This window comes from Semicossyphus pulcher, unplaced genomic scaffold, assembly GCF_022749685.1.
Source record: "Semicossyphus pulcher isolate SPU_LCO1_2020_fin unplaced genomic scaffold, fSemPul1.0.p SCAF_14, whole genome shotgun sequence".
Taxonomy (NCBI): Eukaryota; Metazoa; Chordata; class Actinopteri; order Labriformes; family Labridae; genus Semicossyphus; species Semicossyphus pulcher.
In genome coordinates this window covers 9115170-9136818 of record NW_027211648.1, presented here as the reverse complement: position 1 = coordinate 9136818, position 21649 = coordinate 9115170, and the positions used below count along the sequence as shown (strand labels likewise).

Sequence of the window (21649 nt, the reverse complement as noted above, 5' to 3'; positions counted from 1 at the left end):
GTGTTGTGGTTTGCAGCAACACACAGGATGAACAAAAGAAAGTGGCTATTGCAGCATGCAGAGCTTCTGCTTTGATGGAGAGGAGGGTGAGGTGACTACAGGTAGGTCGGCACTCTCTTTCTCTCTCACACACACACACACTCAAACACACATGGAGGAATAAATGACTCCAAACACAGCAAAAGAGGGGAACTAGTTAACCAAAAAAGAAGCTGGAATATTGAGGAACACACATGTTGTCCTGAAATCAAGGAATATGTTTTGACTTCTGTCTCAAACACACATGAGAACCTGCAGTGTGTGTGTCTCTCTCTCTCTCTCTCTCTCTCTCTGTGTGTGTGTGAGAGGGAGAAATTCCACTGCTGTCTGATTCAAGGCCTATAACAGTCTGCCCCAGTGACAAAAAGATACACAAACCCCTGTATCCAGGTCAGCAGAATCTCAGCTACGACCTCCACTCAGCACAAACACACTCACACCGTCAACCTTCCTGATGTAGATAAGGCTATAAGATGCACGAGGCAGCTGTCATATTAGTTAATGTCTAAAAATATTATTTCATCTATAATTTGACACATTGTCTCCCACACATCCGCCTCTCGCCTCCTCCTCTCTCCTGCCGGTTTGCTATTCAGGGAGCGCTGTCAGGTGCAGGGGGGAAGGAGAAAGGCTCGCACGCGCACAACGCGCACTGGCCGGCTTCTTTTGAATTAAGCTGCAACACAAAACAAAAATGTCATATCCTCTTACCCTCAAAGCGGACAGGTCGATTTCGTCCAGACTCCGAGCCGGGGAGTCACTCGCCATGATGGAGGGCACACACAAAAAAAGCTCGATATCCTGAAACGGCCTCTGCTGTCACGACTGTGTGGTCCTCTCTCTCAGTGTCTCTTATGTCTCTCCTTCAAAGTGATGTCTCAGCGAGCGACTAAATAAAAACAGTCTCCTTCCTTCCTTCTGCTCGGTGCCTCGTGCCGGGAGCGCACAGCTAGAGCTGAAACACGCGGAGGACGTTGTGCAAGTGCGGCGCGTGCATCAGTAGATCCAGGTCCATGTCTGCAGATGGAGACGGTAGGCTACAGAGGAAGGTGATCGTGTTGCTGCTACTGCTGCTGCTGCTGTGACAGACAGTGAATATACTGAGGGAGGAAGGGAGGGAGGGGGAGAGAAGTGCTTACAGCCTGCAAACCACGCCTGTTACTGGGCGGGGTTTGGTGAGGCAGAAGGGACTCCCAAACTTTTCTCCTTTTTTCTCTCTCCTCATGACATCCTACCTCCTGTAAAATGTGCAATGTTTTATTAAAACATGAATGTGTGTGATGTCACACTGAGTGCTGTTTTAATAAAAGACATGAAAATATCTTCAGAAACGTATTTTGACCGCTATCGTGAATTTTTCTCGGAAAAATACTTTTTTGTTCAAGTTTTATTTTGAAATTCTAAAGGAAAAAAATAATAAAAATAGAAAAAACAATTAAAAAATCTGATTTATATTAACAAATAAATTAAAAGTCAAAGCACTGGACAAAAACACATCACAATATCCTAATGATCATTACAAGTACACATCATGAGATTAAAAAAAATAACGATTTTAGGCGGAAACAAGATCTTAATCAACCTGTCAAAATAAAAGCTATTTCAGGGAAGTTGTACTGGAATGCATATTATTTTGTGAGGTCCATCCTGAACAACATTAGATTCTGTTACAGTTGAACAGTTATGGTTACTTTTCAGATTCATACTAATATAATATACATTGATTACTACTGTATGATACATTATCATATATGTGTAACAATATATAGCCTAGTGGGTAACATTCACTCCCTTAGGACTCTATACATTGGGCCTATGTAGGCCTACTTTCAATCATTGTTTAACCACTTAGACTATATTATCTGTGACCCCTGCAGAGAAGAAAGGAAATACTTACCCACAAAGTTCTGCTCAGACAGGTGACCATTTTACACATGAGGTCCAGTGTACTTAAGATAAAACTACCAGCCCTTAATTATTTAATAAACTGGACACATCATGCTGCGTCATGAGTATTTCTGTTCTGACACTTAAAGTACTTTTTAGAAACAATATTTGCCGACTTTTAGGAACTTGTTTGTACACCTGATTCTGAATTGCACTCCTACTGCAACTACACCTGGATGGTTTTGCCCGTGTTGTTGTAGCTTGTTTTTCTTCGTGTTTTGCGTCTTGGTTGACAACTTGGTTTTGGGATTAACGTTTTGATGTGCAATTTAGGTCAACAGTTGATCCTCATTTGCTCCTATAAATATCCTGTATTTCTAAAAAAAAACAATTTGGCTTTTTTAGGTGGTCTCGACAGTCATAAGACATCTCTCCTGTGAACCGAAACATCTGTTTTGTCGTGTTACTATTTACTTGTCAGTTCACTGGCTTTGATTTCCTTGTAATTTTTTCATTCTTGAGAAATTCGAGTGCAGTTGAATAACAGGCACCTGGTAAAGAAAGCAATCATCCATCAACAATGCCAAGTGAAAGTAATCTTACATAATCTGTGCAGAGTTTGTTTTGGCACCTGGAACAACACAGTGCTTTGCTTCATTCCTGTTCTTTCCAAAGAGTGACGCAGTGTTGCAGGTGTAGGTCCTGTTCTGTGGAATTCCTCCTCTGAATCATCCTTTAAATTGTCACATAATCCTTTCATGCTCACTGTGCCTTTCCAAAGAAGTGCTGCATATAAAAGCCTAACCCTAACCCAATTAAACCTGTTTTTTACGAGTTCGCATGAAGTGTAATCCAACAAAGAACACATGTCAATTTAATTTGTTATGGGGGAAAATTTAACCTGTTTCTAAGAACACTTCCTTGTTATGTTCTACAGGCGATGGCACTGACAGTGGATTTACTGGAAATTAACGACTACATATTTTCCCTTCCATCGAAGCAGCACAAAACAATCACAGCCGTGCATTACAGTATTTTTAAATGCTTAAACTTACTACTACCAGTGCACTTTCATACACACGTCCAGGGTCTTCCCAAATGCATCCACTGCTCTTGCAAAGGGGCGGCTTTTGTCATATCTTTTATATCCAAGAATTCTGAGCCGATTATACTCAAGTAACAGAGATAAAAAGCTGTTTAACTAGAACAGAAAGTTAGCACCTTATCGGCCAACACACCGATATCCGCCGATATAATTAACCGATAAAATAATGGGCTGCTGCATACTTAAATGCCCGACCTCGGCGCAATGTCCCCGGCGCAAAGAAGACCTGTGCGGTGCAGCGTGGTGACGTCACGTGTGTCTACCTGCAGCATGAGAGAGTTAGAAGCCAAAGTGTCCGTGGTGTGGAAGTTTTTCAAAGTGTCCGAAACAGATAGCAAAACTGCTATTTGCAATGACTGCTCAGCTTCGGTGATGCGAGGAGGAGCCAAGGCAAAGTCTTTCAACACTACAAACTTGATTAACCGTCTCAAGACCCGTCACCCCGACCGTTGTAACAAATGTGATAAGAGTATCACCATTATACTGAACGCTAATTCCAATACAGAAGAGAGTTGATGATCTCTGCAAGTAGGTGTGCGGGAAAAAAATATCGGTATCGGTAATCGGCTAAATGAGTTGTAAAATATCGGCATATCGGCTATCCGCAAAAAATCCAATATCGTGCATCCCTAGTCAGAACGGTTCGTTTTTGCAGTTCAGCTTCTCTCGCACGTCATAACGACAGCAAAGACTGGAAATGATTTACATGGGATGAAAAATAATCCAAAGATAGTTTTAATCAGCCATTTAAATTATGAGTTACATTTTGTTACATGAACAGACAGAGAGTAGAAACGTGAGTGCATACGGAGGACGTTGTGCTTAAACAGCTAAATGAAGGGGCGAGGGGGGGCACATGTTGGCAGGACAGACTGCTGCATGATGGTTCTGATAAATAAACAGAGGTTTAGACTACACAACCATCCACACAGCCACGTCCTGCATTAAAAAAAAAGATATTTCAAGAATGTTAAATGATCCATATTCAACACATAATGCAATGACAAATACAGCAAACTTTACAGGTGATATTGTCAAAAACAAATAAAATGTTCTGTCGTTGCAGAGACAGAGCGCATAGTGTTTGCACATATTATCACTTCAAAAAACATTCTGGTCCCACTGAGAAAACATTTCATTATCAGTTCACATATAAATGCACGTAGTGTCCACATGTTTTAAATAAATGCAAGGGATTCAAATCGAGGAGCTCTACTTTGGGGATTAACAGAAATCCTCTTGTCAGTTCTCACGTCAGCCTTTACTGTTTAATAACCGTCCCGTGAACATCTAACCAATCACTCGCTGCAACATGTTGTGTGTTTATAGCAATAACTGATCGACTCTACAGGAGTGGTTCTTTAACTTCACATTAAAAGGAGGTGGCGATCATACATGATTCTGTGATAATTAAATCAAATCAGGCGACACGTACAAAATGACAACTGCTTCATAGGTCACATAAGAGTCCATGGAAAAGCTCAATTTCCTCTTTACACAGGCAGGCTGGTTCATTACAAAAGAAAGAAACGCTCCGGGTAAAAAGCTCCACCAATAAAACAACTGGAACCGCCAGCAAACTGGAAACAACTCAGACTCGTGTGAAATCACTTGCATGCCGCACAGGAAATATCGTTGTTACATTGTTTTTAAAGACGGTTTTTGTGCACTTTCAGAAAAATAGAAGTCAATTCAGTCGATATGAGACAAGAACATTAACCGGGTCCGTCCTGCTCTGCTGAACGGCAGCACACAGACAGTATCTGTAAGAAGCTAGCACCATCTGTTGAGCAGAGAGGAAATGACACCTTTGAATTGTGGGCTGATTGTCTCAACAACCCTCGGATGTTGGCAACTGACAGCTATTACACACCTTATGTTTTGATCATGCGTCCATGACAATTACCTACTTAGTCCACAGATCAATGTTTGGTTTGCTTTCGTACCTAGGTAAACTTGACACAGTTCCCAGGTAAACTTGATACAGTTCCGATCTCACGTCAATCATTTGCAGGCACATAACACGTCTGACGGGACATAGTCCTCTGAGGGTGTTGTCAGAGCTGTGATTTGTTCATGCATTATAGAAACAATGTTATTAGATTTGAGCAAAGTAAAAAAAAAAACACATTTCTTCATGTTCTGCAGAGGAAAGCTCCTAAATACGCTTCTGCAATAATCACTTTTCCAACTTGTCAAAAGCAGCTCCACAACTCGTCTGCGAGTCAAAAACAGCAAACAAAGCACGACTGCACCTCACGAGCACAGACCACAAACTCAGTAAATCACATGCATCACCATCTCTGTGTTTCCTGATCATTTCAACAAAACTTTCACCGCCGCCTCCGCCTCACCCTGGTCCCTTAGAAATCCTCGCTGTCCTGTGAGCTCTTCCGACAGTCCAAAGGCCAAAGTGTCCAGAGTTTGATTCCCGAAACCCAAAGTTCAAATGCCTGTTTTTCATCCTGACACGAAGCAGTCATAAATATTGTCAAGTGTTAAGTCTTTTTGTTCTTCATACATCCAAAAACGTAGTGCTTTCCTTTAAAACTACTGTTCAGTGTTCTTCAGTAGAAACAGACGTGCCAGATTTGTCAATGCCAAGCAGTCGAACTTCCTCTCACCTCTGGATTTAAGGTGTAAATCCAATGTCACACATTTGATTACAAGCACAATCCGGATTCTTCCATCAGTTATGCTCAAGAAAAGCTTTACGTCCAGATCTCAGTGGGCACCATGGCCTCCTTTGTTCCGACAGAAGGCATGAGGTTCTGCTCGGACAGGAAGTCCAGAGGAAACTGGACCAGGAAGCCGCGGATTTTGCGCAGCTCCTCCTGAGCGCGGGTGAGGTCGGTCTGCGCCAAACCCGGTTTGGACTGGTACTGCTCCAGCTCGGCCATGTTCCTCACCAGGGACGAAGGAAGGCAGCGGAATACCTAAAAAAACACACAAATGTACTGTTTATACTGCTGCCTTTAACTGCAGATTTACTGTAGATGGCTGTTGGGACGGTGAGACTCAGTCAGGCCAGTCATGGTTGTAAGTGAAATAAATCATTAACAATTGGGTTTTACTGCCAGGATATCTGTGCACAAACATTCAAGGTTCCCTGAGGACAAACCGCAGTGGTGATAGTTTGAGCTCAAACTCGCTGGTGACGCACAATCAAGACTGATGAAAGCTGAACCGAGTCTGACAATAGGAAACTTAGATTGATAAAAAAAGATTCTTAGATGTCCCAAAATGGTGCTATGCTACAAATAAATCCAGTTAGTTGACAACATGGCCTTTCCTCTAACGGCTCCCTAGGGCCATTTTTCCTGTGTGCAAGACAGTGGGAACTTTCCACAGAAATGGAACTTAATATTCTCGAAGCATGTTTTCGTACATGTGTCATAACCTAAAAATAAGAACAGTTGTGTTTTCTTTAAAGTAATAATCTTAAATAATATCACTATCTATCGCCGAATGAGGTAACACAATGGTGATGGAGCCTATCGCCCGCTGATGAAAGCCTGTGCATGTGCAGTAAAAATCACAAGCGGCGCCCAGTTAGTGACGCGTTTTCCATCACCCAGCAGTGGTTGGTCTGCCAGAGAGGGTAGGCGGAGCTAAGCGGCTGCTTTTCTGCTCTCTGCGAGTGTTGCGAGTAAACAGTAATCTACTATGGCTGAACAAACAAAGAAAAGATCGACGACTACAGATACAACTTCAACAATAAGTGAAAATCCAAAGAAAAAGAAACAAATTCGATGCTCAGATGAAGGCAAACAGTCTAAAAAGGAAAGCGACCGTCAGCGAGGAAAATCAAGAGTTACAACCGGAGCCAACCTGGACGTCACACATGCAACACTGTCTGGATATCTGGGATGTGTGTGCTCCCGCAGTTACCGTTTATCGCCAGAGGTGCCGCCAATGACAATAAAAGTGAAGTCTTCGAGATTACTACTTTAACTTATGAGCTCTTTATGTTTCAAGAGGGAGCTGCTCTGGTTCACAGAGGCACACTTAACAAGAGCGGGTGAGGTAAGCAGTTGTCACATGGCTGTAGTGCCAATAAATCCTTCACACTGGCCCTTTAAGAAAAGCAAAGTTGTATTTATCATTGATCTAATTTGTTTGTTAGGTGTGTCATGAGCATGATAGCCTATTTAAATGTTTGGGCACATGAGTAAATGTATGTGATTGAATCATCAAAAGAATAAAAGCCCGACCCCTCTGAGAACGCTGAATTCTCTCATCTGTACCTGTCAAAATGTTTTAACACCATCTGGCTCGTACGCTCATTCCTGAATCTTATTTACTCTTGATTTAAACATTTCACCACTTGAACCATCACGTCCTCCCGTACCTTCTCATAAATGGTGGCGTTGCGTCCAGCCGTGGTCATCCACACCTCCTTGTAGAAGCGATCGCTGATGGGGTCGGACAGGTCGATGCTGGAGTCAGTGTGGCCTCCGAGGATGGTGCTGTTCAGAAAGACCAGAAGAAGAAGAGAAACAACAAACAGAGTCATTTAAATGACTTGACTGAATTGTTTTCTGACAGAAAAAGCCAACAGCTTATATTTTGCCCTCTTAAAATGTAACTGTTTTTCTGAATGGAATAAGGGTTTCAAAATGAGCTAATTACAGCAAGCAATTATATTCAAAGGAAGCCTGTAACAGCTGCGTCATGTCTCCTGTGGATAATACCGTACTTGTTAAACACAAGTCTCTCAAACTTGACGCACAGGCGTGGTCACATGCTTTCATATCTGCTAAGAAAATATCTACATATTAATAGACTGAGGGAGAGTTAATCTAGAATTTTACATAGGGCGCAGCGCACTCCTCACTTTTACACAAAAGGAATCCTTACACCTACAGGACAGCTCTCTTTATCCTCTGGACAGCCGACTTTAATGTGTAAACTTCTGCTTCTAGCGATGTGTTCTGTTCCTATGGATTCAGGAGAAACCTCCCTCGATTACGCGATAGTACAGAGAAACATTGAAGGTTTTTCCTACGGAACATCTCAGCGCTATTCTAAAAGGTAACAACATCTTCTCTAACTTGTGGCAGCCCCTTCTGGACTATCTTCCCAGTGATCTTGTCGATCTGTTTCAGAAAGGTCGCCTGCACCGTGTCTTTACAAACAGTCATAAACTGTTACATGTCTTCCTTCGACATGACACTTATGTAAACAATAATGTACACAATATGATCCAAATGTGTATTGTTCTGACCCATATTGATTATTATTATTTTGTAAGTTGGCAAGGGCTGCACGGTGGTGCGGTGGTTAGCGCTGTTGCCTCACAGCTAGAAGGTCACTGGTCACTGGGCCTTTCTGTGAGTTTGCATGTTCTCCTCGTGCATGCCTGGGTTCCCTCCGGGGTCTCCGGCTTCCTCCCACAGTCCAAAGACATGCTCGTAAGGTTAATTGGTGACTCTAAATTGCCCATAGGTGTGGGTGTGAGTGCGAAAGGTTGTCTGTCTCTATGTGTCAGCCCTGTGATTGACTGGGGACCCTTCGCCCAATGACAGCTGGGATGGGCTCCCCCACGACTCTGAACAAGATAAGCTAGATAATGGATGGATGGATGTAAGTTGGCGAGATCTGTGCTGTCTGGTTAATGTAAAATTAAACTAATAAAATATTATTGAAAAAACACAACACTCTCTATTTCTCATTCACACACACATCCCTAGACACACACACACATACCTGAAGCATTCCAGTCGGAGCTGGAGCCCATAGGGTCCGGCTTCGTACTCCCGTCCATCCATGACAGAAGGAACCTTTTCAGAGTCCTCGATGATCACGGCCACCTCGCTGTCGCGTTTACCCAGCATGCTTCTGTCGTTGATGTTCGCCGAACCTGAAACAAACACACAAAGCAAAGAGTCGAAACTGAAAATCTACATTAATTAGACTCTCTGGTAGCAGCATTATCATCTTAATCATGCTGGGAATAACGTGAATTTTAGGGTTTTATAAAAAAAATAAAATACCTTAAACACATTTAAAGGATTTAAGTATTTTACTTAATTTAATAATATTTATTTGACTTATGTTTTCAGCATTAGATTTGTTTGTTACTGCAGATTGAAAGACTGAGCTGCACATTATTAGCCAGCAGAGGGCGCAGCAGAGCAACGCTGCAGCCACCACGTATCTAAACAGTATTTATATGCCCATTTTTTAGCTGCACACATGGCGAGCGTTTGAGATTTATCACATTTGGATGGTGTCGAGGCAGCGATGCTAAAATAGTGTTTGGTGAAAAAAAAAGACAGAATGTGAGAGAGCAGATGAGAGACGGACCGATGATGACTGTGTTGTCGTCAGCGATGAGCATCTTGCTGTGGACGTAGATGAGCTCCGTGACCAGACGTCCCTCCAGCTCGGCGTGAGTCCGCAGGCCGGCGAAGGAGATGTAGTTCATCCAGTGATCGTCCACTAAGAAGAGGAAGAGGAGGCGGTGGAGAGGACAGGAGGAGAGGGTGAAATGAGCGCTTTTTTAACTCTTAACTTAATATTAGGCATCACACATCACAGTTCATTCTCGTACTTACTCTCCTTTTTCAGCTGCGAGATGATGGAGTGCTCTCCTCTGATCATTGTTCTGCAGAGGAAGGAGATTAAACTAATCAGAAAGCATATAAATATTGAATATTCTGGACTTAAATGAAAGACATATAATATAAACTCTAACGACACTTTCACATCAGCTTTCTCGTTTCTCTTCTCTCTTCCTCTTTAAACTTACAAGCAGGACTTGTGGGGCTCACCTGTAGTTGAAGTGCATGACGGCCTGGAGCGCGTTCCCTCCTCCTGTCGTGATGTCTCCCTCGAATCCAGGAAGCAGAGGGGTGACCACATACACGCGGTACTTCTTACCCTCTCTGTGAGCAAACACACGACAGTTACAAGAGACAGAGAGAGTTACAGACACGACTAATCTTGTTTGCATACACACTACACATAAAAGGCATTTCCTGTACAAGTAGTACTCAAGCAAACACATGGTGTAAATAAAGGAAAGTACTTGTAGGCTCTGATGATCCTTTCGATGATGGCGTCTCCGATCTTGTTGTAGACGGTCCGGTTGTCGGCGCAGCTGATGAAGAACTGGTTCTGATCGGAGAGGAGAGAGGAGGAGGAACGCGAACCAGCAATAAAAATGGTTATTAAATAATATACAGAATATACAAAGCTTAATCGTGTTTGTGTGATTCCTCCCTGCTTGTTTACCTCTATGTAGATGTAGTGTTTGCTCTTGGCGATGACCTGGATGTAGGCAGTGTGGATGGACTCCTCGTGGTACTTGATGCCTGCCGACCAATCCGATGCTGATCGCAACACCTTGTAACCACAAAGGATTATTACAGCAGTCATTTAAAACATATTTCACTGTTACCAGAGTATGTGGCTGCTCCTCTCATATGTTGCAGACACAAATAGGGGGTAATATTAGAAAAACTCGATGTGATGATTTTAAGGCAATTTAGACATAAACACAGGTCCCTTCAAGTCCCGGCTCAAAACACACTTTTACAGACTAGCTTTTGAGCCTTCCTGCTCTGAATAGGCTGATTCATAACTGTGCTTATGTCTTTCAATGTTTTGTTTCTTGATATTTTATGTGTTTTTCAGATCTTGTTTGTGTTTTCTATGTTTTGTTTTCTCCCTGTGTTGATTTTTTTAAGCTCTTCTGCGATTGTTTTTTGGCTTTGTACAGCACTTTGGTCAGCTGTAGCTGTTTTTAAATGTACTTTATAAATAAAATTATTATTATAATTATTATGTAAACATCCTTCCATCTTCTATAGCGCTTATCCTGTTCATGGTTGTGGGTATGGAGGGTTTGCTGACAAACTGCTGAAGTTGTTCACAAACCAAAAAGCACTTTGCAAATGCAGGTTAAACAGTTTGTATATAAATGTCACAACGTCCAAAAATGTTTTGGTTAAAAATGTAAATACTGGGCGACGTTTTTGCTCAGGGGTTAAATCGGCGACCCCATTTCCAGCACTATCCACTGTCCTCTCTCTAAAAAAATAAAGCCATAAAAAGCCCCAAAAATAATCTAAAAAATAAAATAAAATTGCAATTACTTTTAAATACATATTTGTGGATTTTCATTACATGTATTTAAAAGAAGAAATATTTGTGTGCGTCAGACACACATTTGTGAATCTTATTTTTTTATATGCAGAGTTTTTTACATTTATATAGAAGGACAAATATTTTTGTGTGCATTGAAAAATATATATTTGTTATATATAATATATAATATAATTCATATATTTATAATATTATATAAATTGTTAAAAATATTTGTGACTCTTTCTGTGTGCATTTATTCTTTTTGAGACTGATCTGGCTCCACACACGGGGGGAGAGGTGGGGTACAGCCTGGACTAATCACGTAGAGACAGACAACCTTTCACACTCACAGACAATTTAAAGTCACCAATGAACCTAACGAGCATGTCTTTGGGAGGAAGTCCGTGTAAGGAGAACATGCAAACTCCACACAGAAAGGCCTCTGTACGCCTGAGCCGGGATTGAAACTAGTAACCTTCTAGCTGTGAGGCGCTAACCACTGCTCCACCGTGCAGCCCATGATGTAAACATAAAGAATATAAACTAATTTACAATTTACTTGAGGAAGGAAATACCTTCAGAACATGAGCGATGTGTTTAGGCAAGTAACGCTGACTGTAAACATAACTTTGGATTATTTACAAGCAAACTCCCCAGGGCAGCGTTAAAACCACAGAAATCGAATTAGTGGTAAATCATTCCTGAGAGGGAAGTAACTTGACAGCAGTAGTTTTAATAGTTCGATTGAATCACACCAACCTTTATTAAACAACAAAGAGAGAACAAAAGGAACACCTTGTGGTAAGGTGTTCACACGCTTTTTATTTTAGGTTTGTTCCTTGAGGCTGAACAAACCCTCGAGTGTCAGTCGTGAGTGTAAAACCTTCGTGGTTATGCAACTTTTTGGCCCATGGAGAGTTTCTGAACGCTCACTTTCTTTTATCTTGGTCCAACAGAGCTTGCAGACCAGCAGCATGTGGAGAGCAGTGGGAGTTTGTACTCTGTGTGTTCTCTGTAATTTTCCACCAGTGGTTCTTTAAGGTTTGGCGAATGGTTTGGTTTTGCCCCACTTTCTCATTTAGTATAATTATAAAGAAATAAAAGACCACAATGAGTTTTTTTATGAGTGCAGTTTGGATTTCTTACCTGCACTTTGACATTGACACTGTCAGGGACTTGGTATCTGAGCTCACTGGCACCGGAGTGAGACTTGGGCAGCAGGAACGGATAAGACAGAGAGCGATACTTTGGCTTCATGATCTGTAGGAGAAGCGGTTGGAGAACACGGGGTCAGAGGAGGAAAGGAAAAGAGTGAAAACAGGAGGAAAAATTGATGCCATGGAAAACATGAGCGTGACGATGAAGGTGTTTTTCCCACTCTTACACACTTCTTAATCTTTGCCAGGTGAGTGTTTATAGTCCTGTTTATAACAAATCATGACTTTCCTAGCTTATTTTACTGTAGCTATGATAACAGCTATAAATTACAAAAGAAAACATAAAAAATAGTAAAATATGGATCCAACAGAAGCTCTTCCTCCCTGTGTGTGTTTGTCACTGTACAAAGTCTGTCTGTGCTCAGCACCTTAGTGAAGTTCCAGCGCTGAATGAAGTGTCTGGCGACATCGCGCGCAGCTCTGCCATGAACCACTGACGCAATGTCGTGCCAAGGCATCCTGGGAGTTTGGTACCTGTCGATGAAGTCTGCATAGAGCGGAAGCAACCCGACAAAGACAAGGGGGGAAAAAAGTGCGACGGGAGGAGATGAAGGGAGGATACAGTAGGACAGAAAGGGGGAGGGAAGGTGGGAGAAAGGAACACAGCGGGGTCAGAGAGTTTGTTGCAGAGAGACGGAGAGAAAAGTGGAACAAATACGCGTCTAGTGGTACTCGGTTCCACTCCACATTAGTTTTCCATGTGACTTTTGGTTTCCATCACACTTCCTTAACACGGACAATCATGAGACTTGTAGCGACATTAAGTAGTGCTTTGCATACTGAAAACAAGTGTAGACCTACAGTAGCAAAATAAATATATATAATCATACTTAGCCTATAATCGGGGTCACCTTTCAAACTAAAGATCAGTTTATTGGGGAGTGGTTAGGGTTCGGCAAGTAGTTAGGATGTAATGTAAGTCTATGTAATGTCCCCAAAAGTGACCTAAACTAAACGGTGTGTGTTTGTGTAACAGACCATCAAAAGGTTTCTCCAGCTGGATCCAGTCCTTGTACACAAAGTTGCAGTAATCTTTTCCGTGCCAGAAGCGCGTGTTGCCTTGTAGCTCTCCAACACCTGTTTTAAGGCTTTGCACTGAACCACTCCCTACACACACACACACACACACAGAATGAAATACGATGGTAAATAGACTGCATTTAAAGGTCATGTAAATAGCACATTAATAGCAAGGTTATTCACTATGTGTTCTCGTTCACCCAGTTCATACGTAAACATTCTCTTATGTCCTCTGTCTATCTTCTTATATAAACACACCTGTGCTGTCCACACTGCTGACACTGTCGGCGTGCTGCAGAGTGTGTTTGTGCAGGTGTCTGTACAGACTGAAGCGAGCCCTCCTGTTGCGTCCAATCCCCTTCAGCTTCGGCAACTCCACTGGATCGCTGGGAGGAGTCTCTCGTCCGTTGCTCTTGGAGACGCCGTCGGAGATGCCATCGACAAAGGACACACCCTTACTGGACGGAGCGTTGGTGGAGCCAGCCTGGAAACATGAAAAGGACAGAGGACACTAAGTACACTTAACCCAGCTTTTTGTAAGTGTTGATGTTTGTTTGTAAACTGCATTAGAGAAGATAAATCAAGTTAGATCTGACAGTAGCAGAAGAAGAAAGGTCAGACACAGTACAGTACAGTACACTACATCGATACAATACGGTACGATATAGTACGATACAATATGGCACGGTACTGTATAATACGATATGATACAATACGATATGATACTGTACGATATGGTACGATACGATACGATACTGTACGGTACGGTACGGTACGGTACGATACGATACGGTACGGTACGATACGATACAATACGATGCGATGCGATACGATACAATACGATACGTACAATACAATATGATAATGTACGATACGATACGATAATGTACGATACGATACGATACGATACGATATGATACAGTACAATACAGTACGATACAGTACGATACAGTATGATACAGTATGATACGATATGATACTGTACGATACGGTACGGTACGGTACGGTCCCATACGATACGATTCGATGCGATGCGATACGATACGATACGATACTGTACGATATGATACGGTACGGTACGGTACGATACGACACTATACGTTACGATACGATACGATACGATACGATACGATACGGTACGATACGATACTGTACGATACTGTACGATACTGTACGATACGGTACGGTATGGTACGGTACGGTACGATACGATACGATACGATACGGTATGGTACGATACGATACGATACGATACGGTACGGTACGGTACGATACGATACGGTACGATACGGTACGGTACGGTACGATACGGTACGATACGGTACGGTACGGTACGGTACGATATGATATTTTATGATACATCTTGGCCTCAGGTTGACCATGAAACTATAATGTTTAAGCAGTCTGTCAAGAAGCCGTTGCTAAAAGGGCAACAAATCTTTGCTTGTACACTGTTAGGTAATAAAACAAATGTACTCTAAGGTCAATAGCGTAATTTTTGTGTGTTTGTGCTTCCTCTGTATGTGTGCAAGTAAAATGAAGAGGCCTTTTCAATAGTTGGCACTGACCACAGGCTGTCGCTGAGGGTACAGGCAGTGCTACTTCTCAACCCGGCCCCCAGCTGTGCGTCTGAATGAAACCGTTTAGTCCATTAGCTCCTCTCTTATTCGAACCATTTGTCAGGAGGTTGGAGCCACATTTATTGCCAATAAATCCAAACTGTTGATTTTAATTAGTTGTGTGTGTGTGTGTGCGTTTGTGTGACTGACCTGCTCCAGGGCAACAGAGCGTGTCACACTGCCGACATCCGTCAGCCGGTGCTCTCTGTCGTCCCAGCGACCGTACGCCAAGTCGATCCCGCCCACGAAGGCCACTGATTGGTCAATGACGACGATCTTTTCGTGATGAGCCCACAGATAGACGGAGGAGGAGACGTGGTCTGGATGTCTCATCACCTGAGCAACAAACACAAGTTATGTTACATACAGTACAAAGAACGTATAAGATGTTAGATAAAAGTATGTAAACAATCGTAGTGCATCCTCTTATACTTCCCATACTATGACTTACCTTGATGTTGGGGTGCAGGTGCATTAGGGTCCTCTTGCTGTAGCCAGAGTTGATGCCGAGGGCGAGCTCCACCTCCTTATACAACATCACAAAGATGCGCACACCTTGTTGCTAGAGAGACAGAATGGACATATTACATATTATTATTCATGTTTCAATACGGTAAAATTAGATAATTTCTGAAGAGGGAACTCTAAGATTATTTGTATTTAATGTAATCCTAGGCCCCTTTTACACTGCTGTTCCGCCTCAGCGCCGTAACGAAGCTCCGCTGTCATGCAGCCTTTGCCGTTTTACATTGGATCAAGCAACGCCAGCGTAAAGCCGCTCCAGTGTGTTTTTTTAAAGTGTTCAGGCGTTGCAGAAGCAAAGCGTGTAAACAAACAGCGCATGCTTCAAATACACACACACACACCGTTTCGCCTCTGTTACTACCTCTGATGCCGGCTCAGCAGCGGAACGACTTCACCCGACCATTCTGCCTCTGTACGTTTTACATAGATATATATAGGCATAATAATCCCGCCTTGAACTGGCAGTGTAAAAGGGGCTCTAAAGTCATTTATAGCATGTACTGAATGTTTGTGAATGTCTGAGTAATAGTTGTATTTTTCAATAAAAGGGGAAATCGCTTTATTTAGGAAACATTTCTCTGCCTGTCTTAATGTAATATTAGATGTTTTTTATATCTAATATAGAGTTTATAACAGAGTTTATAGGGCTTAATACTTCTCTACTTTCCTCCCATACTCTTTCTAAAGTGTCAGGTTTGTGTTTTTTGTTGGCCTCTCTCTGCCCTGCTCTCCCTTTTTCCCCCTCCCTTTTCCTTTCTCCTCTCCTGCAGTGCTGATGCGTGGCTGGCTTCACCTGCAGCAGGCAGCCAATGCACACCTGATCTCTATCAGCTCATCAACCTTCCTCTGCTTAAGCTTTGCTGCGACTTCTCTCTGACGCCAGATAATTCCAATTCCTTTGGTAGAGCTCGTGGTGAAGTATATTCTCCTTTGTACTTTTTAATTGTGTTTTCATGACTCGTATTTTGGGGAGTTGCCTGCCTGCCTGCCTTTTTGCATGCTCTGTGCCTGAGTGTTTCCATGAGCTCGGTCCTCGTGGTGTTTCCTCTTCAAGGCCAGCCAGCCTCCCGTCACCACAGCTCGCTCTGAACATGTTTTTTGTGTAAATCTGTACATAAACATTTTGTATTTTTTACCGGTTTCCCGTCTCTGCTTTGGGGTCCAAACGGTACCAGGCCGTAACATAACGCCTACTTACTGCTTTGCGTTTGAGGGTACAGTCCAGCCTCCACCTGTTCCCTTCAACAACAGGTCTCTTCAAGAAGATTTCTGGACTCAGCCTGGTGAAAAAGACAGAAAAAAGAAACCAAGACAATAAGAGAGGTGCGGAGAGGGAGACGATACATTTTTGTGAAATATGGGGAAAACCATTTAGAGCTACTGACACATTTTATACACTGTACATACGATATATCAGACATAAGGATATAGTCTCATGAGTCACCCCCATTGGCATCCCGAGCTTACACGTCTACAATGAAATTGGCTCACATTACACAGGCTGTCACTTCATTGGTTTAGACCATAAGCCCGGTGATTACTGCCTTGGAACAGACATTTTCAGACACGTCAACAGGCACAGATTCAGCTCTGAGACGCTGCAAACTGTCATTAGGAACCGCACTTTCATTAATATTATGTCTGAGTACAGGTTTTATTTTCCATTAAATTAAGATGTAAAAACAGATATGACTTTATTTTTTACTGAAATTAATTGTTTAACACTCTAAACGTCATTACATATTTGGATGACATGTCTGAAAATGCCACATGCAAACTGTCATACAAAGTGCAGGTGACGCGTCTATAGTGGGAGTAGCAGAGGAGTCCACAGACACTATATGGTGTCTTTCTGTCACTGTGTTTCTATTCTGGGAGTGTGGATGGACTGTAATTAGAGCCAGCGCCATTGTGTTGCTGCCTGAGAGCAAGGACTTGTGGGTAACACATAATGTAATGTGTGACAGCATGCACTATACTTACAGGGTATCAGCATGTCAGGTTCAGGAGTGTAATGATGGCTTGTGTATTAACCAATCTACTAAGTCACGTTCTGTTCAGCTGATGTATGGAACTATTTCACAGAATCGTCCACATATTATAATTAAAATACTGCAAAGAAACTACTTGTATGTTTGCAGAAAACACACTTGTACTCACCACCAGTCAGTGATGAAGATTTCCTCTTTCGCCTCCTCCAGAGCGTCAGCCACGTCCTCCATGTACGTTTTCCCGTTCACGTACCTGCAAAGAAATAATTACACTCTGAGTAACTTGTAAGAGCAGACGTCTCTGTCACATGGGTCAGTGTTAACACATCTCCACTCTTACACAACAGTAAACAAGCAGTGTCACGCATTGGACAGTAAATGAATAACCACTTCCGCCTTTTTAAGAGCCGTCTGTCTTGTCACAGCTCGCCACAGACCACAACAAGGTCAACAGCAGCGAGGGAAAAAAAGGAGGCGAGACACAAAGAGGGCAGCGAAAGCGCGTCTCTTTCTTCACTTCCCCCGACTTTCTTCACCTCGCAAGCGTCAGGCTGCGCCCATAGCTGTGTCATCATGACATAACTGCACTTTAGACACTCTCTTTTCCCGTTAGCTCACAGCGCCGCAGTGTTTTTTCTTATGGGGTTTCGTGCTGAGTACAAAGAAGATGTGATGACATTATCACACAGATGATTCAATATCACACAATCTGCCAGCTGAGGGGGAGAGAATGAGAAAAAAGAGCTGAGAGATGGCAAAGAGAGAGAGAGAGTGGACTGCTCAGTCCTCGCATACATTTCCATAGTAAGTAGTAACAGACTAACAGGGGAAGGCAGGGAAAAGAAGATGTGCTGAATACTTGTCCATAGAGAACATGATTCTATGGAAGATTTTTCTTAAACTGTACATACAGTACATACTTTTAATTTGACTAACTTTTAGAGCGCTAACAAAAAGATGGTTAAGTTAATTTTAACTTTTTTTATTACTCTGTGTTTACTTTGTTTTGGGGTTTTTTGCATTAAACGGGGGGTATCATGGTCATTTTAAGCTTCATCATTCACTCTGTGATACCTGTGGAGTAGCTAAGCATAATTTATGGTAAAATAAAATCATAATTTCTCTCACACTGGTGCTCTGTGCAGGCCCTCATACAGCCTCTGCCTGAAACGACTCAGTCCGCTCTGTCCCTTTAAGAAACCCCGCCCCTACAAGCCCGCTTCCTTCTGATTTGCCAGCTCTCCGAAGGCTGCTGAGGCTGCACTCTGTGATGTCACAAAGTGCTGAGAAGCCTGGGGATTACTCCAACATACTTTCACCTACAGATTTGAAACTTCTACCACGTTTAGTCTGGACAGCCAACATTGTAACATTATATGTCTTAAAATGTGAAACAGCATAATACCCCCTCTTTAAGTCTTTCTGATGTGGCACATGAACATCAGTTACAGCTCCACCAGTTGTTGTGTATAGCAGTTACCATTTTGCAGGGATGTCTTCCTGTTCCTGTGCAAACGATCCGAAGCGGTGATCTCGGAGGAAAGCTTTCCCGTGACTCCTCACGAAGCTCTCGATGCTCTGGCCCCACCAGCGCGAGTGTCTGTAGCTGCTGCACTTAAACACCAGGGTCCTGTCAGGAGGATGTAAACAGATAGAATGAGACAAACATACATGTCTCTGCTCTTACTTACAAAAACATGTAGGTGAATTGTTTTTGGCCTGATCCACAGTCTAAAACAAGGCAATTGTTATCTTAAGTTCAATTTTGCCCTCAGCTTAATGTTAGATTAGTTTATTGAAGCAGGCATTTCTGTTTTTCGAATTAATGAATGAGCCCTGAATCCAAAAAGATGGAGAAAAAAAAGGAGCTAATAAAACTATCAACCCTGTAACTGCAGGCTTTTAACAGCCTTTAAAGTCCCCATAAGATCAAAATAGATGTTTGTGGGTTTTTTTATCACGTCATGCATTCATCGTCACAAACAGCTGCAGAGACCACTCCAAATGTTCCTTAAAATCAGCATCTCTCTCTACATGCCATGGCCAGCCCAATCCAGAGGTGAACCCCACAGAAAACCTCCTGAATGTCATGAAGAGGAAGATGGATGGTCACAAGCCATCGCACAAACAGGCCACTCTTGGAGCATAAATTCAAGCAGCTCTAACATCACCCAACAGCAATGTGAAAGACTGGCGGAGAGCATGAACGCTGTAATTACAAACCAGGTTATTCCACCAAATATTGATTTCTGAACTCTTCCCAAGTTAAAGTAATAATCTCGAAGATTTTCATTTAAATAAATATCTGTTAAGTCACTATCTGTCACTGAATGAGGTAACACAATGGTGATTGAGCCTATGGCCCACTGATGAAAGCCTTTGCATTTGCAGAATCACACACTGGGTGTCTGTGGCGACTTTCGTGGAAAAAATCATAAGCGGCGTCCAGTTAGTGACGCGTTTTCCATCAGCCAGCAGTGGTTGGTCTGCCGGAGAGGGTAGGCGGAGCTAAGCGGCTGCTTTTCCGGTCTCTGCAAGTGTTGCGAGTAAACAGTAATCTACTATGGCTGAACAAACAAAGAAAATATCGATGACTACAGATACAACTTCAACAAGACTAGGTCAAAACCTCGTATGTGGCTGACCGCATCAGGTCAGTGTGTGCTGATGTGGGCAATGTGTTACAAGGACTGCTGTCGCTATGAGGCTGATGAGAACGTGTTTGAAAGCAGGTGCGTGCTGCGGACGTAGGTGAGGACAGTGGACGAGCAGCAGAGGAGCAGCCCCGCCTACTCCCCGAGCAAAGTATCCAGAGCCGTATAGACAGAGAGTCGCGTCAGTGGAGGTCCAATATGCTCCATGATCCGCCGTTGCGATGTCGCAACTCTCTCTCTCTACGGCTGTGAAAGTACTGTCACTTACTCAGTCAGTCACATACATACCCCGGCTGTCAGCCAAAAATAAGTAAAAATCCAAATTTTCCGGCTCTACATTTGCTAGTATCTGACTCAACAGTGATTAAAAAAGTGATTTTGTGGGTATTTTTAATCCTACTGAACTGTTTCTCATTTCCTGGAAAACATTAGAAAATGTTGATGACTAAAGTCTGTGCGTGCCACTGACACCTTACTGATGCAAATGCAGCAGGCTTTCATCAGTGGGCTCATTAGCTTTCATTGGCTCAATCAATACTATAATTCATCTTTCAGCGATGAACTCTCTGCAACACTGGTTCATGGATTTCCTCTCGCCTACTAATACTGTAGAGTCCTGAACCTCCAGCGAAGACACGAATGATTGCAACAAGTTTAAGCTGTTCTCTGTAGACTGCAGGGAGACTGTGGAAAATCTTTTTCTACTGTGGGCGACTGCAACGAAATAAAATATTCACAGAGAGAGAGAGAGAGAGAGAGAGAGAGAAAATGACCTGGAGAGGCTATCGATCCGGACTCCGTGTTTAGTCTCTGTGTCTTTGGAGTCCATCTTTATGCTGAACTCTTTATCCACCAGCAGGACGAAGGAGATGGCCCCCGAGTCTGGCTTCATGTACAGCAGGCACGAGTCCTTCACCACCAGCCAGCTACACAAAACACAAACAAACAGACACAAATCCTCATGATGATGATGATGATGATTGTGTAAACTTCTGTGGTGATTTCTGTCGACCACTTCTTGGATTCCTTGTTTCGAGGAATGGGTGTAGGAAGAAAATCAACACGGGGGACGTAGGTGGACGGGCCGAGCGTTTCAAACGTGTGGGATTGATTTTGTGTTGTCTTTGGAAAAACAACAATAAAAAAACGGCTCACATAATAATTTGGCTGTGATGAAGAGAAAGAGACAGAAACAGACGAACAGATGAAGAGAAAGGAGAGCGTGTGTCGCTGCAGCTGGTTTGAACATGCTGCTAAGATTGTGTTAGCAAACTACAACAAAAACTGAGCAGTCACCAACACTTATGAAGAAGTTTATATCATTATTATATGTTTAAATATGCACAGAGTGGTCACTGTGATCAAACACCCACGCTGAGACGCATCTACTGCCAGAAATTTGTACTTCCATAACACCTACAGTTTAGAAGTTTGCCAGAACAAAAGGAACAAAACACTTTTAAAGATGCTAATCGCTCTTTTAATGAGTCTTTTTTAA

At 42.7% G+C, this 21649-nt stretch overlaps 2 protein-coding genes across 5 annotated transcripts in view; both read right to left on the bottom strand.

Annotated features, from left to right (window-relative positions):
- Window positions 1–1097, bottom strand: part of LOC138590942 (traf2 and NCK-interacting protein kinase-like) — a 72133-nt gene extending 71036 nt beyond the window's left edge. For all 4 annotated transcript variants that reach the window (XM_069661383.1, XM_069661380.1, XM_069661381.1 and 1 more), the window contains exon 1: window positions 751–1097. In XM_069661383.1, the coding sequence (XP_069517484.1) occupies window positions 751–807 (57 nt within the window). In that variant the 5' untranslated portion in view covers window positions 808–1097. The remainder of the gene's footprint in view (window positions 1–750) is intronic.
- Window positions 1098–3743: 2646 nt separating this feature from the next.
- pld1a (phospholipase D1a) overlaps window positions 3744–21649 on the bottom strand; it is a 37343-nt gene continuing 19437 nt past the window's right edge. The window contains exons 9-26 of the mRNA XM_069661444.1: window positions 20925–21077; window positions 18978–19127; window positions 17667–17750; window positions 16705–16786; window positions 15433–15543; window positions 15132–15317; window positions 13621–13846; window positions 13321–13449; window positions 12711–12829; window positions 12272–12385; window positions 10271–10381; window positions 10065–10153; window positions 9808–9921; window positions 9592–9641; window positions 9341–9475; window positions 8741–8894; window positions 7383–7500; window positions 3744–5967 (exon numbers count right to left, since the gene is read on the bottom strand). Coding sequence (XP_069517545.1) covers window positions 5743–5967; window positions 7383–7500; window positions 8741–8894; window positions 9341–9475; window positions 9592–9641; window positions 9808–9921; window positions 10065–10153; window positions 10271–10381; window positions 12272–12385; window positions 12711–12829; window positions 13321–13449; window positions 13621–13846; window positions 15132–15317; window positions 15433–15543; window positions 16705–16786; window positions 17667–17750; window positions 18978–19127; window positions 20925–21077 — 2350 coding nt within the window. The 3' untranslated portion in view covers window positions 3744–5742. The remainder of the gene's footprint in view (window positions 5968–7382; window positions 7501–8740; window positions 8895–9340; window positions 9476–9591; window positions 9642–9807; window positions 9922–10064; window positions 10154–10270; window positions 10382–12271; window positions 12386–12710; window positions 12830–13320; window positions 13450–13620; window positions 13847–15131; window positions 15318–15432; window positions 15544–16704; window positions 16787–17666; window positions 17751–18977; window positions 19128–20924; window positions 21078–21649) is intronic.